General features: G+C 40.7%; 1 protein-coding gene across 1 annotated transcript in view; it reads left to right on the forward strand.

Moving 5' to 3' along the window:
* Positions 1 to 19,856, forward strand: part of LOC136857234 (uncharacterized) — a 229,969-nt gene that overhangs the window by 182,850 nt on the left and 27,263 nt on the right. The window contains exon 7 of the mRNA XM_068225001.1: positions 16,238 to 16,393. Coding sequence (XP_068081102.1) covers positions 16,238 to 16,393 — 156 coding nt within the window. The remainder of the gene's footprint in view (positions 1 to 16,237; positions 16,394 to 19,856) is intronic.

Consider the following 19,856-nt stretch of genomic DNA (forward strand, 5'->3'; position numbering starts at 1 on the left):
AATCTGCAGGCCTTCGGGCTGAGCAGCGGTTGCTTGGTAGGCCAAGGCCCTTCAAGGGCTGTAGTGCCATGGGTTTGGTTTGGCTTTTTTAGTGTTACAGTGTACCCTAGTATGATCCTTTCCAGAAACGACTGGTGACAAGAAGTGGATTATGTGATAACACTGTGATAAAGACATCATGGCACAAAAATAGATGCCAGACCCTATACACAAGTTCACTTTTACTTAGGGTTATCATGAGAGTTCTAGATCACCAGCTGAGAGAATTCGTGACATTCAGTGATAATCAAAGGGGATTCACTGCTTCACCCGGCACAATAATTAACACTTCATTGCTACAGTCGGTTCTGGCTAAGGCAAAGAACAAGAAAACTGATGCAACCTCAACATCGACCATCTGAGAAGAGCCCTAGAAAATTCTGCTGCTCCATCTAAACTTGTCGAGCTAATCCTCTCTTCAAGAGGGCAATACAACCCAAACTGAAGTCAATTACTTGGGAACTATGAGCATAAAACTAAGGAGAGGTGGTTTGCAAGGTTTACCATTGTCACATATGCTTTCAATATTGCAAAGATTGCTATTCTGAATTAACTCTTGGAGGAATTAATAGCTTGGGAATATGGAATTCCACTTGTAGAAAGTTTGAAGCTTCTCACAGTATTGGGATTTACCGATGGCACTGTTATTTTTTTGTAAAGACAAAGCTTTTGCACTAGATCTGACTGAAACAGCAATGAGAAGATTCAGAGAGATAGGCTTGAACATCAATACGTCTAAATCAGTGTCTATCAAAATATCTAAAGGTCAACTTACTAATGGATAGCCTAATGTCTGTCTTCGGTGGAGATATAAAAGTGATATCTCAAGATGAGTCCATCAGATACGAGGGCCATTCGGAAAGTAGTACCCGTTAGGGCCGCATAAAGCGCTGACGACTCGGGTAGCCACTGGGCAAGGTCAGACCGCGTCAGTGGCTTGTCTGCCTGCTCTGTGTGAGGTTGTGTGACGCTAGCATTGCCTGTGTTGTGTCTGTGATCGTTTAAAATGTTTAAACAAATTGAGAACCCCTCCAGTTGTGAAGTGAGGGCGTGATTAAATTTCTTGATGCATGAAACGTCCTACCTTGTGATATTTATCACCAATTAACAGAGGTGTATAGAGACAATGTGATGGATGAGTCGTCTGTTCGGCACTGGTCTCGCAACTTCAACCTGGGGAGGGGGAATACACACGACGAGGAGCGTTCAGGGAGACCATCTGTCATTACAGACCAACTGCTGAGCACAGTAGATGAATGTGGGAGGAATGATCGGCACGTCACAATTGATGAACTCTGTGAACATTTTCCTAATGTGTCTCAAACAATTGTTCATGAAATTGTCAAAGACTATCTCCATTATTCAAAAATCTCTGCAAGGTGGTTCCCTTGCATGCTTATAGAGGAGCACAAAACCAAGCATATGGCTGCAGCACTGACATTTCTGGGACGTTATTCCGATCAGGGAGACTCTTTCCTGACTCGCATCATTACTGGGGACAAAACATGGGTTTGTTATGCATCACCTGAGAGTAAACAACATTCACAGTTTTATTACGAACACAGTTCAATGGATAGACACAGTCTTTAAATGAAATGCAGGCTGGCACAGTTTATGCTAGAAACATTCATAGTCCACAAACGAAATATAATCGCCCAGTCGTACAGACTGATAAAAACGAAACTACGTTTTTGTTCATGCACAAAGTTCAAGCCCACGGAGAAAGCTTCCAACACTAACGTTTCTGAACTCAAGTATACAGCCGGACCGAGTGACGAATTATATCGCGATGTGCTTACTTGCACACACACACTGAACTCACGGCTTACTGCCGACTCCCCTCTCTCTCTCTGCCTACGGCACACTTCAGTTGCACACTGCCCACACTGCACACTCTCTGCTTTACCCCAGGCTGGCGATTCGCTTATATTGCCGAAGGTCGGCAGGCGTGGCTACACATGTGGGCCCCAAGAAAATTTTATATCTTGGCCATCTTTACACCGATTGACATGAAATTTCGGCTAGCAGCGTTCATTATTCCTGCCTGCAAGGTGACGTTATTGAAATATTGATATCACATTTCGTTCATGCTGCAATGCTATGGAACACGAAAGAACCTTCTGCGTGATGTCGCTTGACCTTGGCCGGTGTTCTAGAACAGCGCGAGCTTGCTTGCAGTTCCCACAATGCCTGTGCACTCGGCGCAAGTTTTAAATGCTTACGGCCGGGTGTTAGTGAGTTCCTCTTAATAAATGAATGAAACGTGAATGCTCGTAGGGTGTTCCCGTTTCAATATATATATATACTGTATATTACATCATCATATTATAAATTAACACAATTAAATATCTAATTCATACAGAATTCCAATAGTGTTTCTGATAGAAATACAGATAATCAATAAGAAAGGGTCTTTTGTAAGTACATGTAGGTACTTGTTTTCTAAATCATAACAATCCATTGGAGCACAGTTTTATGGCTCCTTGATGTTTTCTTAAATTCAGGGAAAAGGTCACAAATAAGAAATATACGTATTGTTTTGAAATTTGTATTTCTATAAAAAGAAAAGGATATAAGAATCTTGATGCATAGTAAACTTTAAGGCATTATTAACTCTCAAATTAATGGTTCCATTAACATTCCTTCCAATATGTTTATAGAGTTTCCATCTCATACCTGTGACAGGTTGCAAGATAATTAAAGTAGAACCTTGATTAGCCGTCTCTCAATTAACCGATCATCGGATTATCCGACGGTCAAATAATCTAAAATCTCTGATAAAATTATATGTGCATGTGAGGATACACTGATGAGCAACTGAATTGGAGAGAGCTGCCTTTTTGGCAGACTGTCGCTGTGGTTGATCCAGCAAATGTAATAGCTCGGCATGATACATGACTGTGATGTCGTCAGACCTCGTACTGGCTTTGTGAGTAACAGCTGAAGACAGGATTGGTAAGACATGAGATCTTGGAGTGTTTGATCATAGCCAGATTGCTGGTGGCATACTTTATGCACCTAGCTAGCTCCTTAGGCAGGGTACGTTCATTAATGGGTTCAGTCTAAATTCATACACATCACCAGACAGGACAGAAAGGTACATAAATCTATGAAATGAGAACTATTGAGTAAAGGGGTAAATCTACTTTATTTACGATCAGGCAAAATATGCATGAAAAACAAACATTTAGGAATTTTTAAAATGACTTGAAAGAGAAAAGGTTAGGAAAACACACTGGGAAACTCAAGTCCCTTCAAATTTACTGCAATGATCCCCAACGTTCATTGTTTTGCATGGGTTAGTAACTAAACACTCATTGTTTAGGTTGCCCTGATAATCTATGAATATTAAATACATAAATAAAGTGGAACTCCGCACGCATTTATTTAAATCCCGTATGTTCGGGTTGGATAACACAATTAACACAAAAACTCTGAAGTGAGACTCAAACATGACCAAATTACCAATACAGCTCTGAATCTAACATAGTAAGTGAACCCTACCACAATAAATCAAGGATGGAAACTGAGCCCACAATCCCACATGAATCAGAACTCATGGACCACACATAATATGCAAAAATCATAACACATTAAAAATATAGCAAACAAACAACATGAAATATACAATCACTGAAACCTGGGGTCAAGATAAGCGTAGGTACAAGCAATGAACCTCTACTAAGGAGCAGGTGGGTGTTGAACTCTCCTCCTGATGGATCCAACCTGAAAATCCCTACTAATAAAATACTGTATTGTGGTTTTACTTTGGATGACCTTATTATTTCACTTTCTTCCCCTAATAACAATGCATCACAAACGAACTATGACATAATTATCAGATCACTCTTAACTTAGCCTGAGAACATTGCCTCTTCTCTGTCTGCCTGGGCCCTTTAAATCACTAGGACAAGGGAGAGAATCCCTTGCACTTTCACCCCACCTGGCTTTGTGTCAAAGGTCGCAAAATACTTCATCTGTTCATAATTTAACTGGGCTCATAGGCTGTTCAGCTGACTACTGCCTCGGGCAATCTTCCACTGGGCTAAACCACATCGGCTAATTAACTGGTAGAACGTCACCATTATCTAACATCTCATCACATTTCCTGGCATGTCCGTAGCAAATGATTATTCCATATTCTCTCATTTTCTTAATTTACCCAGGTCATGGAACTGAATGATCCAATGTCACACAATCTTACGTCACACATCACAACGCCCTCGATGATAGATATTTTAACAACGCGAATATTACAACAGAAAGCCACAGTGGACTATGGCCCTAACTAATCACCATGGCCCAGATTCTGATGACATGTCATCTTTTAAATGGTTCACCACAGACATTGCTCACTTATATACAAATCCTGTTCATGGCCCCCATATTACAGAAATGCATTTAAGTCATTTTTTCTCATTTTTCTAAGTATTTTATTTTTAGGTCATATTCTCACTTTTTGCATCAATATTATGTCATTTTATGGAATGTATTAGAATATTTTATACGTTTTGAGTAATTTTTCTCACATTCTTAATGGTTTATGATGCATTTTTTGTGTATGGTACTGGATATTAACGGATCTGAAAGTAAGGATGAATACAAAGACATGAGAATCTTTAGAACTTTGTTCAACCTTCATTTCTTGGAATATCCACATTCCAGGAGACACACCTGCGCTTGCAGCTAATCCAGAAGTGATACTGAAATCGAGGGGTAGGAAGACAGACAACAGTAGGCCAAGTAATGCCGGTCTGGTTAAGTACCCCATTGCAACCATAAGTGTGCTAAATGGATTTGTGTTATCGGCCGTGATTGTTTTTAGAGTGTATTTAAAATGCCTAAGTTAAAGCCATCTAGGGCTTCATTCCAAACAAATAATTTTGGAATTCGGCAAGGATATTTTTTCCACCAGCGGTAAAATTCTTTTCTGCAAAATATGTGAAGTGAAAGTGGCAGAAGAAAATTTACCGTTCAGCAACATGTCGGCCGAGAAAAGCACATACGTGGAGTCCAAAATAGTACAAACGAAAAGTTTCTCAATTGTTACTCTCACAGTCATCATCCAATGGCGGTACTTCCTCTGTGTTTTGTGAAGACTTGTGTGAAGCTTTGGTTTCTTCGAGCATTTCACTCTGGAAATTGAACAATATTAAACTGAGAGATTTCTTAGAAAGGTATATGGGCCGTGTAATTCCGGATGGGTCTATTCTGAGAAAGAACTATGTATCCCAATGCTATGAAGACACAATAAGGAATATCACAGAAGAAGTCTGTGGAAACAAAATATTCATTTCAATCGATGAAACCAGTGATGTAGAGGGCCGTTACATTGCCAAAGTTATCATGGGTACGTTAGAAGTAGATAGGCCTGGACAAATATTTTTGCTCACGACCAAAGTTTTGCAATCTGTGAACCATTCTACAATATGTCGCCTCTTCGATAAATCGATGGGACTACTAGGCTTGAGAGTGTAATGTATGATGATGTTCTGCTCTTTGTGACTGATGCAGCACCTTACATAGTTAAAGCTGCCAATGTAATCAAAGCACTTTACTCAAAAATGTAACCTGCCTAGCTCACGCTTTTCACAGAGTGGCCGAAGAATTGAGATCAAATTTCCCTGAAGTTGACAAGCTTGTGTCCCAAACTAAGAAGGTATTTACTAAGGCTCTATTACGCACGGAACTTTTCAGATCCCAAACACCCGACATTCTGTTACCACCGCAGCCTTGAATCAACGGTGGGGTATGTGGATCGACACATGTATTTACTATTGTGACCACTTTCAGACAGTGAAGCCTGTAATAGATTCTTTCGACGTACAAGATGCTAAGGCCATTTAGATGGCACAAGAATTGTTTTTGGATACGCAAATGAAGGGAAAACTAGCATGCATCACAGCAAATTTCAGTTCCTTGTCATCAATTAATACAGGTCTTCAGGAGAGAAGCGTGGCTCTAGGAAAAATGATCAATTTATTCAGAACATTTGTGGCGATTCTGGTGTGGCAGTGTCAGACAAACTGAAACATCAACTAAGGTTAGGTTGAATGGAGAATCCCACCTTACCACCTTACAATACAAATAAGTATTGGAAGGCGGGATTCTCCTTTCAACCTAACCTTAGTTGAGTTGATGCCAATACGGGACAAAAAATGAGATTTATAAGTTGAAACTGAAACGTGTTCTTGACAAGAACTCGGGATTTAATGTTTTGTCCTCCATCTCTCGGATTCTGGCGGGTGAAAATTTTAGGATTATTGGCATTGAAGAACTTACTTCCAGTAATTTAGTGCACTTCAAGTATGCTCCAACAGAATCCATAGATGTTGAAAGTAGCTTTTCAAAGTACAAAAACGTGTGGTCTACAATCGTCGTCGTCTTTTTTTTTTCTTTTTTTCTTTTCTTGTGAGAATATACGAATGGTCACAGTCATCTACTATAAAGCGGAGTGAAGTAATCCTGTATAACCTGTCATGTATTTTAAATGCACATTTTTCGTATTACCTCTAATCCAATAAAGAATTCAAGTACCTAATGGCAAAATTCTCTCTTTTTTGTTCTTCATATGTTGCGGCCTTAAAGTTTCATATACCATAAAGTGTTATTTTCCTTGAAGAAAAGAACACAGGACTTGGCATGCTAAACAATAGACTGAAATAATAACCAGTATTTGTGTGTAAATAATTCTATTTGTCAAATAATAATTAAATACACTGACTGACAGAGCAAATGCAACACCAAGAAGGAGTGGTTCGAAAGGGATGAAAGTTGGGGGAAAAACAGAGACGGCACGGACGAATAATTGATGTTTATTTCAAACCGATATGCAGGTTACACAATGCGCACGGCATCGACTCAGTAGGATGTAGGACCACCGCGAGCGGCGATGCACGCAGAAACACGTCGAGGTACAGAGTCAATAAGAGTGCGGATGGTGTCCTGAGGGATGGTTCTCCATTCTCTGTCAACCATTTGCCACAGTTGGTCGTCCGTACGAGGCTGGGGCAGAGTTTGCAAACAGCGTCCAATGAGATCCCACATGTGTTCGATTGGTGAGAGATCCGGAGAGTACGCTGGCCACGGAAGCATCTGTACACCTCGTAGAGCCTGTTGCAAGATGCGAGCAGTGTGTGGGAGGGCATTATCCTGCTGAAACAGAGCATTGGGCAGCCCCTGAAGGTACGGGAGTGCCACCGGCCGCAGCACATGCTGCACGTAGCGGTGGGCATTTAACGTGCCTTGAATACGCACTAGAGGTGACGTGGAATCATACGCAATAGCGCCCCAAACCATGATGCCGCGTTGTCTAGCGGTAGGGCGCTCCACAGTTACTGCTGGATTTGACCTTTCTCCACGCCGACGCCACACTTGTCTGCGGTGACTATCACTGACAGAACAGAAGCGTGACTCATCGGAGAACACGACGTTCCACCATTCCCTCATCCAAGTCGCTCTAGCCCGGCACCATGCCAGGCGTGCACGTCTATGCTGTGGAGTCAATGGTAGTCTTCTGAGCGGACGCCGGGAGTGCAGGCCTCCTTCAACCAATCGACGGACGGGAAATTGTTCTGGTCGATATTGGAACAGCCAGGGTGTCTTGCACATGCTGAAGAATGGCGGTTGACGTGGCGTGCGGGGCTGCCACCGCTTGGCGGCGGATGCGCCGATCCTCGCGTGCTGACATCACTCGGGCTGCGCCTGGACCCCTCGCACGTGCCACATGTCCCTGCGCCAACCATCTTCGCCACAGGCGCTGCACCGTGGACACATCCCTATGGGTATCGGCTGCGATTTGACGAAGCGACCAACCTGCCCTTCTCAGCCCGATCACCATACCCCTCGTAAAGTCATCTGTCTGCTGGAAATGCCTCAGTTGACGGCGGCCTGACATTCTTAGCTATACACGTGTCCTGTGGCACACGACAACACATTCTACAATGACTGTCGGCTGAGAAATCACGGTACGAAGTGGGCCATTCGCCAACGCCGTGTCCCATTTATCGTTCACTACGTGCGCAGCACAGCGGCGCATTTCACATCATGAGCATACCTCAGTGACGTCAGTCTACCCTGCAATTGGCATAAAGTTCTGACCACTCCTTCTTGGTGTTGCATTTGCTCTGTCAGTCAGTGTATATTGGTACTTATTAAAATGAAATTAAAGGTAGATTATTAAAATCAATCAAAGGCATTTATGTTGACAATTGGGCTTCAGTGAGAATTGATGGTAGAATGAGTTCTTGGTTCAGGGTACTTACAGGGGTTAGACAAGGCTGTAATCTTTCACCTTTGCTGTTCGTAGTTTACATGGATCATCTGCTGAAAGGTATAAAATGGCAGGGAGGGATTCAGTTAGGTGGAAATGTAATAAGCAGTCTGGCCTATGCTGACGACTTGGTCTTAATGTCAGATTGTGCTGAAAGCCTGCAGTCTAATATCTTGCAACTTGAAAATAGGTGCAATGAGTATGGTATGAAAAATAGCCTCTCGAAGACTAAATTGATGTCAGTAGGTAAGAAATTCAACAGAATTGAATGTCAGATTGGTGATACAAAGCTAGAACAGGTCGATAATTTCAAGTATTTAGGTTGTGTGTTCTCCCAGGATGGTAATATAGTAAGTGAGATTGAATCAAGGTGTCGTAAAGCTAATGCAGTGAGCTCGCAGTTGCGATCAACAGTATTCTGTAAGAAGGAAGTCAGCTCCCAGATGAAACTATCTTTACATCAGTCTGTTTTCAGACCAACTTTGCGTTACGGGAGCAAAAGCTGGATGGACTTAGTTCAAAAGTTAGAAGTAACGGACATGAAAGTAGCAAGAATTATTGCTGGTACAAACAGGTGGGAACAATGGCAGGAGAGTACTCGGACTGAGGAGATAAAGGCTAATTTAGGAATGAACTCTATGGATGAAGCTGTACGCATAAACCGGCTTCGGTGGTGGGGTCATGTGAGGCGAATGAAGGAGGATAGGTTACCTAGGAGAATAATGGACTCTATTATGGAGGGTAAGAGAAGTAGAGGTAGACCAAGACGATGATGGTTAGACTCAGTTTCTAACGATTTAAAGATAAGAGGTATAGAACTAAATGAGGCCACAACGCTAACTGCAAATCGAGGATTGTGGCGACGTTTCATAAACTCACAGAGGCTTGCAGACTGAATGCTGATAGGCATAACAGCTATAATGATAATGTATGTACCTATTAAAATCATTTCAACATACAACGACGTAGTTTGTTTGCATTTTTTGTGTGATGAAATTATGTCAGTTTCATTCAAATTTTAGGTCATTTCTTAAGTTTTTGGGTCATTTTATTGTATATTTGAAGTTATTTATAGGCCACTTTTTAAACATTTTTAGGTCATCAAAATCCGGGCCCTGCTAATTACGTAAGGTGTTATGAGTTCAATGATTAATCAGTAGGTGGACCACACATGCACCTGGAAATTTATGCAATCATGCAAGCTCAACAAAATTTAAATGAGTGACTTTCTATCTCCCCAAAATTGATGACTCTAGAATAGGATATCAAATCCCACAAGCACAGATGATCTCATTAAATAATGTCATAAATCATACTAAAGAAAAACACATTAAACTGACGTGATGGCTAAATTTATGCAGACGTTAACTATGTATTTTCCCATAAGGCACTCAAAAGAAAAGAAAACATGCAAAATAAACTGCGGTCTCACTGCAAGCTACAGTAATTAAACACACAAGCTGTAATTCAGCATTTTATACTACAATTATGTAAACTACTACCTGATGTACCCATGCTTCGCAACAGAATTCTACATTGTATACAGAATTCTAGGTTAAGTAGTGTAATTGTGAGTAAGATTGTATTAAACTGCATACTCTTAACGTTATCCCAGAAACGCGACAAGGAAATCACCAAACGTCTTTTCTCATATGAAGACTGGGTTAAGGAATTTTCATTGTACCCTCTTGCGCACCATCAGTCACAATCAATTTGGGGAGTTTTCATTACAGTGGCAGGCTCTCATTCTCCACCTGCCTTTTACATCCTCAGAAAGACTGTCTAAGTGGTTTTCCCAACTGAAATCAATATAGGTTATAACAATGACGGCAGTAGGAATGTCACAATTAAAAGCAATGCTATCATATGAAATACTCAATCAAACATGCATTTTCTCACTTTTAACAAATAGTACTACGCTGCCGATTTAACAGTTCAAAGTTCCGGAGCTGGAATGACCAGGCCATAGACAGCTGTGAGCCGTAAACACTCCTCTGCCATTATTCCGTTAAGTGTGGACATTGCTCATTCTAATCAGCGCCTCAGGGTAAGGATCAAGTAGCTGGAATACTATGATGAACCAGTATGTTATGTACCAACAGTATCGCAAAATGTATGAACCAGAGGAATGACATGCTAAAGAAGAAAGTTAGCTAACTCCCCAGCTATTTCCTGCCAATATTCAGGCTGTTGTACTCAGTATGCGGCAGTAATCCCATCTGTCAGAGATGAGTGGCAGCATAAGAGACAAAGAACATCACCACAGACAGTGGTCAATGTAATGTTGTTGTTGATCAATTTTATGAGCTTTCGATATTGTAGGCCTTCACATTTAATTTTTTTCCAACTCTGAAATACCACTCTTATCATAACTGGGGTCTGACTCGTTGGCTGAATGGTCAGTGTACTGGCCTTCGGTTCAGAGGTCCCGGGTTCGTATCCGGCCGGGTCGGAGATTTTAACCTTCATTGGTTAATTCCAATGGCCCGGGGGCTGGGTGTTTGTGCTGTTCCCAACATCCCTGCAACTCACACACCACACATAACACTATCCTCGACCACAATAACACGCAATTACCTACACATGGCAGATGCCGCCCACCCTCATCGGAGGGTCTGCCTGACAAGGGCTGCACTCGGCTAGAAATAGCCACAGGAAATTATTATCATCGTAACTGGTATGGTAAAACTGAATAGAACATTTTTTTTTTTGCTAGGGGTTTTACGTCGCACCGACACAGATAGGTCTTATGGCGACGATGGGATAGGAAAGGCCTAGGAGTTGGAAGGAAGCGGCCGTGGCCTTAATTAAGGTACAGCCCCAGCATTTGCCTGGTGTGAAAATGGGAAACCACGGAAAACCATCTTCAGGGCTGCCGATAGTGGGATTCGAACCTACTATCTCCCGGATGCAAGCTCACAGCCGCGCGCCTCTACGCGCACGGCCAACTCGCCCGGTGAATAGAACATTAATGATCAGAAACTGTAACCTCTATAACTTTTGTTATGTAGTACTTTTCGATAGGACCAATTACATAGATATTTCAAAATTGGCTAAATTTTAGGCACCTTCCCCTAAACTACCATTTAATCCAGAGTGAATAAAATTCTTTATAGCCTACACTGTAGTGTCTTATTCCCCGACTCTATATACTGAGTTTCATTAAATTCTGTTTACCTATTTTCTCGTGGCTCAGCGTTGATATGAACTTAGCATCAAAAATACAAATTCATGAATATATCCATTACCATAACCGGTACAGTAAAAATGTATAAGACATAAATGATCAGAAATCTAATTATACATAACTTTAGTTATGTAGTATTTATCAATAGAACCACTAATAAAAAATATTCGAGAATTAAACTTTAGGCCTTCCCCTAAATTGCCTTTTCACTCAGTATGAATACAATCATTTATAGCCTAAATTGTAGTGGCTCATTCCCCAACTTTACATCCGATTTTCATTAAATTATCTTTAGCCATTTTCTTGTGATGTGCGTACATACAGACAGACAGAGATGACGGAAAATTAAAAAGTGCATTTTCTTGTTACTGTGTACACGTCTGATACAGAAATACCATTCTTTTTAAATTCTGACCAATCTACAGACAAAATTCTTTATTTTATATGTATAGATTTACCAGTTGGTGAGGCCACTTACTCTATATACTGTTTGTGAAAAGACAAGAACTTAGCTGTATTCCATTTTGATTTACAGCTGGCCTCTGTCCAGCTCTTTGGGTATTTAGAGGGTCATGTTGACTCCAGATGATGATGTACGAACCAAGGGCTCCATTTCGATGTAGATGGCTACGTAATGTGGGCTTCTTTCTTCACTCAGCGCTGCTACTTAGTTCCTGCATACACAGGAAAAATAAATTACAGATGGATAATGCGGCTGATACAGTATGACACTCCCGCATTAGATAAAGTATTGGCGCTGGTCCTCGAACATGGAACCAAAGAGGGTCCTAGTTTAATATACAAGCTTAGTTATTAGCTTCTGAGCTTCTCTATACAACAGTTTGTACCCTTGAAGCTGAAGACACTCAGCACTGATTGTTTTCACAGTTTATAACAGTATCTTAAGCATATTTACTGATCATTAATTAATACCATTTATAGAACAATCTCACAAATCCATGGCTTAAGTTTCCACATATTAAACAGAAACTGATTTAAGCTTCTACTGCGACTTCCCATGTTAATATTCAAACAACTAAGAAACAAGTGTAAAATGAAAACTTTCAACCTACTTTCCAGTCATTGACCGGGTCAAAGATGGAATGAATGAACCAGATATAGGCTATTATTACAATGGGGTCACCACTCCCAAGGTGATATTAATGACTGATAAATGCTATGAAATGATAATAAAGAGTGTTGCTGGAATGAAAGACGACAGGGAAAACTGGAGTACCTGGAGAAAAACCTGTCCCGCCTCCGTTTTGTCCAGGCTGGCTGGCTGGCTGGGGATTTGAACCATGGTATCCAGCGGTGAGAGGCCGACGCGCTGCCGTCTGAGCCACAGAAGCACTCAAAGAAACAAGTACTGTCTCAAAATAATGATTGTAACTCTCGACAAGCGACACGCGTCCAAAGCACACAAGATCATGACAAGACCTCAGGTAACAGGCGTTCTCAAATTTTATAGTGCCGGTACTGATGCTCTGGGGATCACTGACAAACAATGAGGGTGCTTTGTCCTGACCAGTTTGAATGAGCCAACAGCCCTAACAAACTTCTTATAAATCAGAACACAATTAATTAGCACATATGATCTGAGGGGTCTTAATTCATGGCTATCTGCGCTAGCCTTTATCTATGCTGGGAAGCTGTTAATTATTTCATTTACAACAATTCTTGATCCTGGAATGAAGGCTGTTGTGTTTCTAGACCTGATGAACTTGGGGATTCACAGAATGAAAGTTCAACCTGACAGATTTCAAACAATCTCTCACTCTCTCCCCCTCCGAACTGTAGCTTCCTTGTCACACAATCAGGATGTGGTGCTCTCAGCTTCCTTTGTACTCATGCTTCAAAGTGGGCCTTCCTGTGCACTTGGCTATCTGTTTGTGCTTTGGAGAATGCACTTCGAATACTTTAGATTCTGTATCTTGGTCCTGGTCCTGGGCTATTCCATCTCCAAAGTCGTGTAGGCAGTATGCCTTCCATGGGCCACTGTGTCCAGAGAGTGCCATGAGTACGTAGATTTGGGGAAAACCACAATTTTTAGGGTCAACTGCCATGGAGTACAGTATGTTGATGATAGGGGTCACTGTTTATTGACTTGGATGGTAAGAGCAAATAGACAGGTCACAGTGCAACAAATTACTTGCAAATTCAGTGCTAGGTAAAATGAAGTGTGAACAACCACACCATATAGGACCACCTCCTCACAATGCGGTATAAAAGCCACCACCCCACATGGGTACCACTGCTCACCAAAAACCACAAGGCACAAAGAATGACTTTGGCACAGAAACATCTCCATTGAACTCTCAAAGCAAAGAAAAAGATCGCCTGGACAAATGATTCATGGTACCAGTTGGTACACGTTGATGACAAGGTATGAATGCATCACCAAGCATTCTATGCAGTGGATTCTCTTGTTAGCAGGGAACATTTCAGGCTAGAGGTGGTTGTATCATCATACGGGGACTGTTCATGTGGGATGAAATGCGAACCTTGGTATATCTGACAATATCCCTTACCGACGAAAGATACAAGAACCTGCTGTGAGATCATGTTCACTCATTTGTTCATAGCCAGCACACTGCAGGAGACTTAAAGACAATGCACCATGCAGTCGCTCCCAAATTGTGGTTGATTGGTTCAATGAACACTCTGTGGACATGAGGGTGCTTGCCCGGTCTCTAAGGTCACCCGATCTCAATCCTATTCAGCACACTTAGAATCCTATTAAGAAAGATGCGCATGCCATTGACCCTGCTCTGAACAATCTCTGTGCATTATGGAAGGTTGTGCAGTGGTCATGGAACAGTATGACTTCTCACGCTTCTGGTATCTTGTGGAGTCCCTGTCATGCTGCATTACCATCGACATGAGAGTGAAAGTGAGTGCTACACACTAATAGCCGAGTATCAGTAATTCAATAGCTCACCAGTAGAGCCCGGAAGTTAAGCAAAATGCCTTTTTTTTAAAAAATCTGGGTGGATATATCAAAATGTCACATAGAGACAAACATATGTCTGTACGTTTGGGAATGGTAGGACCAGTTATTATTTTGCCTTTTTTGATTTTAGCTCCTGTAGCTAAATTGATAGTTTCATGACTTTTTTTTGCCTTTTTAAAGTTGATATTTTCTGCTGTTGTTTATGGAGAGAAATTAATATGGAAGTCCAAGGAACTGTATTATTAATAATGAAAATTTTCATTTTAACTTAATAGATCGAAAATAACATTCATATGAACGACATTTTCATACTACACAAATCTCTACTGAAAACTCCACAAGGCAAATGGTCAAAAGGGTTGCCAGGTCCCGTCCTTGCTAGGTAAAATTAAGTGCTGATGGTGATTATTGTTTTAAGGGGAAGAAAACTTGGTAACCACCTCTACTAACACTAATCAGAAGGAAAATGGAAAAGGTCCAATATGAAGTTATTGGCAAAAGAAAGGAAAGGGCCATGAAGAGCGCAAAAATGAAAGACTCCCTAGGCCTCGCAAATCTAATACTATTGGCATCAGAAAAGAACAAGAGTTGACCAAGGGAGGTCAGATAGGAAAAGTAAGAGCGAGCAACCTGACACAAGTAAGTGGAAGCAATGCCAAACTGAGCTGGGGGAACCATGGTCAAGTTGAGAGGCCCTGACCCCCTTTTAGTCACCTCCTCTTAGACAGAGGATATCGTTGACGTTATTCTATTATCCCCACCCACAGTGGGATGTAAGATTAAGGACTAAAATGTGATGCAAATGTGTGGTATGTAGCTCACGTTATTTTAGTGCCCATTTTTGTCATTATAAAGGCTTATTTTAATTATTTTACTGCCTATTTCCTAAATGTTAAGTGCTTATTTGCCTGCCTATTTTAGCAAAAATAAATGCCTGAACTTCTGGGCTCTACTCCTCAGTGCATTACAAAGCGCTGCATTTCTTATGACAGTATGGTATAAAACATCCAAGAAGAGACCCAATGTGAGGCTAGAGTCGCCATTCACAACATGTGTTCTCATATATCAACTAAGTGGGAGTCTTATTGGCTGCTGTTGAGATCAGCCTACCGAATGTCACCTATCACACACACACAAAATTTGAAAAGGTCAGTAACAAGATTGCATCTCATCAACTATTGTCAGATCTCTCTTTGAGCATAAAAGTCTTCAAAATAAGTTAATAAGAGGAAACGTAAAGTAGACATTAAGACAAAAGATGAATTTATTTAAAGATTCAAGAATAGCAGATTGGTGGGCATCGTCCAGTTTATGGAGCAAGAAGATGGCACTTCATTGTCTGACATTATTTTACTCTGGATAATTAGATTAGACATCAGAAAAGAAATTGCTGGTAGTATAAAGTTCATATAAAAGTTACAGACTTCTTTAAAAGAACATTAAAAAATATGGTAAGAACAACTCTAATTAATCATCTGTCTTTTCGATTATCCAGTCCTCCGCTCCCCTTTGTTGTGACATATAATCAAGGTTTTACTTTACTTAAATTATCCATGGCTAAGAAGAGAGGCCACATTAAAAAATTGGTCTGCCATAATGAACCGACAAATGCAACTATAAGAAAATGTATTACACTGTATTAATATTGTAGTCACTCTTTGCATAATTTATGAAGGGGCATATTTATCTTTCTGGATATTTCTGAAATGATCTAGTTATATTTTGAAATTTGTACCCATTTTATTCCACTCGATCATTTTATTTTTATGTATGTAACTTTTTCCAGCTCACTTGATACCTGGAACCTTTATGTTTGTGCTGTCTTGGGTTGGCTGTCGAAGGACTGTTGCTGTCTCCATGATCATTATTAGTTACACATTCAGCGGAGCTTCCGTAGGAGGAGTGATGGCCAATGCCACTGATTTATCTCCAAGATATGCAGGTGAGCTGTACAACATGTTCTTGCATTACGAGTGGGCTTGTGAAAATTAAAAAAGTCTTCTACAGCAGAAAAGTTTATGCAAAGAATGCATGGAGTTGACAGCTTATGGTCTTCTTTCGATATATTAGGCCCTGCTGACTGGGAGTGAGATTTCTAGATCCTAATGGGTGGGTAGGAGATACAGATCTGCGCTCAGATGGCCTACACTTAAACCGCAGTGGTACTTATAAGTTAGGAAATTTGTTTGGGAGGATTATAGGGAGGTACATTCAGGGAAATGGGATGGTCTAGAGAGCAGTGATAAGGGTACAGGGATCTGGAAGTCAAGTAGGGATGACATAAAAATATTGGTGTTGAACTGTAGAAGTATTGTAAAGAAAGGAATATATGTTGTATGTTGGGTATCCAGCCCAAAGACTGGTTTAATCCTCCACAGCACCAACAACAGTTATCATAAATAGCCTAGGCATCACTGAAGAGGCACACTAGGGAAATGAGGAGTGAGGTAGTTTCCCGTTGTTTTCCTCATCGAACCAGAAGTTGCTATTACATATCAGTCTGCCAAGCCCACTGAAATGCATGCACCAACCGACCCTATGAGTGAAATTTTCACACCATTCATAACAGGGACTGGCTGTGTAAGGAATGGTATTACTAGCATCGCTCATACCCCAGTCACTTTCATATTGTCAAAGCCAAGGATGAGACTGAGACAGATCAATGAAAGTAACAAAGTTATTCTAGCCCATACCAGAACACTACATCTTGCCAGCAAAGTCTAGAATTAAGTAATTTAATAGATAAATACTTACCAGATATTGTAATAGGAGTTGAATCATGACTGAGAAATTATATAATGGAAGCAGAAATTTTCTCGTGGAACTGGAGTGTGTATCGTAGAGATAGGATAGGAATGGTGGGAGGGGGAGTATTCATTCTGGTGAAAGAAGAATTTGTAAGCTATGAGAAAAAGTTGACAAACATGAAATTCTAGGTGTAAGGCTCATTTCTAAAAATAATAGGCAACTTCATGTCTTTGGAGTGTATAGACCGGGAAAGGGTAGTGCTGATGCTCATTCAGAATTATTTGATAAGATAATCAATTACGTGGGAAACGACATGGAAAGGAATGTGATTGTAGCGGGAGATCTGAATTTACCAAATGTCAATTGGGAAGGTAATGCAAACAAATGGAATCATGATCAACAAATAGCAAATAAGCTAATATGGGAAGGACAGCTGATTCAAAAAGTGATGGAACCAACTGGAGGGAAGAATATCCTGGCTGTGGTGCTGGTAAAACCAGATGATCTCTATAGAGAAACCAAATATTAGATGGTATTAGTGATCATGAAGCTGGTATTGTCGTAGTTTTTCAAAAAATGTGATAGAAAGGAAGGTCGTAAAAGTAGGACTATTACACAGTACCATATGGCTGATAAAGCAGGCATGAGGGTTTTTTAAAAAGTCACTATGATCGGTGGAAAACGGTAAATAAAAATGTAAACAGACTCTGGGATGGGTTTAAAGCAATTGTTGAGAAATATGAAAACAGGCTTGTACCTTTAAAGGCAGTAAGGAGTGGTAAAGACCCACCTTATTATAATAGAGAAATAAAGAGACTAAGAAGGAGGTGCAGACTGGAAAGAAATAGAGTCAGAAATGGCTGTGGAAGTAAGGAGAAATTGAAGGAACTTACTAGGAAATTGAATCTAGCAAAGAAGTCAGCAAAGAATAACATGATGGCAAGCATAATTGGTAGATATACAAATTTTAGTGAAAAATGGAAGGGCATGTATAGGTACTTTAAGGCAGAAACAGGTTCCAAGGACATTCCTGGAATCATTCATGCACAAAGGGAGTGTGTGTGTGAGGATATTCAAAAGGCAGAAGTATTCAGACAACAGTATCTAAAGATTGTTGGTTACAAGGATATGTCCAGACGGAGGAGGTGACTAATGCTAAAGATGTATTAAAATTTACATATGACAAAAATGACATTTACAATAAGACACAAAAGTTGAAAACTAGAAAAGCAGCTGGAATTGATAAGATTTCTGGGGATATACTAAAGACAATGGGTTGAGATATAGTACTATATATGAAGTAATTATTTGGTTATTGTTTACATGAAGGAGCTATACCAAATGAATGGAGAGTTGCTATAATAGCCCCTGCGTATAAAGGAAAGGGTGATAGACATAAAGTTGAAAATTACAGGCAAGGAAGTTTGACATGCATTGTATTAAACTTTGGGAAAGCATTTTTTCTGATTATATTAGACATGTTTACAAAATTAATAACTGGGTCGATAGATGGCAGTTTGGGTTTAGGAAACGTTATTCCACTTAAACTCAACTTGTAGGAGTTTAGCAAGACATAACAGATATCTTGGATTCAAGATGTCAAATGGACTGTATCGTGATTGACCTGTCTAAAAGCATTTGATAGGGTGGAACATGGGAGACTACTGGCAAAAATGAGTGCAATTGGACTAGACAAAAGAGTGACTGAATGGGTTGCTATATTTCTAGAAAACAGATCTCAGAGAATTAGAGTAGGCGAAGCTTTATCTGACCCCGTAATTATGAGGGGAATTCCTAAAGGCAGTGTTGTTGGAACTTTATGTTTTCTTATATATATATATATATATATATGATATGAGTAAAGAAATGGAATCAGAGATCAGGCTTTGTACGGATGATGTTATTCTGTATAGAGTAATAAATAAAAGATTGTGAGCAACTGCAAAATGACCTTGATAATGTTGTGAGATGGACAGCAGGCAATCGTATGATGATAAACGGGGCAAAAGTCAGGTTGTGAGTTTCAAAAATAGTACTGTTCTCACTTTTAACAAACAGTACTATGATCAGAAAACAGATCAGATGTAAGGCTTTTCAGGCGTTTGCTCTGATACTAGACTCATCAGAGTGGGATGTGTCAGACCCTACCCACTGACGCTGGGGTGTATGCAGGTGAACTATTGTTGTTTTCACGTTTTTATTCCCCACCCAAAGGGCGGGGCAGGCCCCCTAGAGAGTGACGCTCTCGCTCAGGCCGGGAGATGTGAAGAGAGCAGTGCGATGTGACTGAATGAAGACGATGGGTAAGCGATGTGAATATTTACTGAGAAGAGAAGATGGGGTCTCTTGATTATGGAGATGGGAAGAAATGGACGTTTATACGGGAGTGCTTAAATGGAACTTGCGGGGAAGGGTGAGGTGGTAAAGTGTGGAGGCGATATGATACAGTATAGTTGTGAGTTGTCGGAGATGTTCGAGTGTTGGCGGTGGGAAGGAGATATTGAATGATGGAGATGGTGGACGGACGTTGTGGGGTGGTTGAAAAGGAGGATGATCAGGCCGGGTGCGCCGACGTGGTGTGGTGAGGGGATGTCTAGATTGTGGGGGAACGAGAGGATTTGACGTTATGGAGGCGACCGTAGATGGGGCACCTGGGG

The sequence above is a fragment of the Anabrus simplex genome, chromosome 1 (genome assembly GCF_040414725.1).
Source record: "Anabrus simplex isolate iqAnaSimp1 chromosome 1, ASM4041472v1, whole genome shotgun sequence".
In the NCBI taxonomy this organism is placed as follows: Eukaryota; Metazoa; Arthropoda; class Insecta; order Orthoptera; family Tettigoniidae; genus Anabrus; species Anabrus simplex.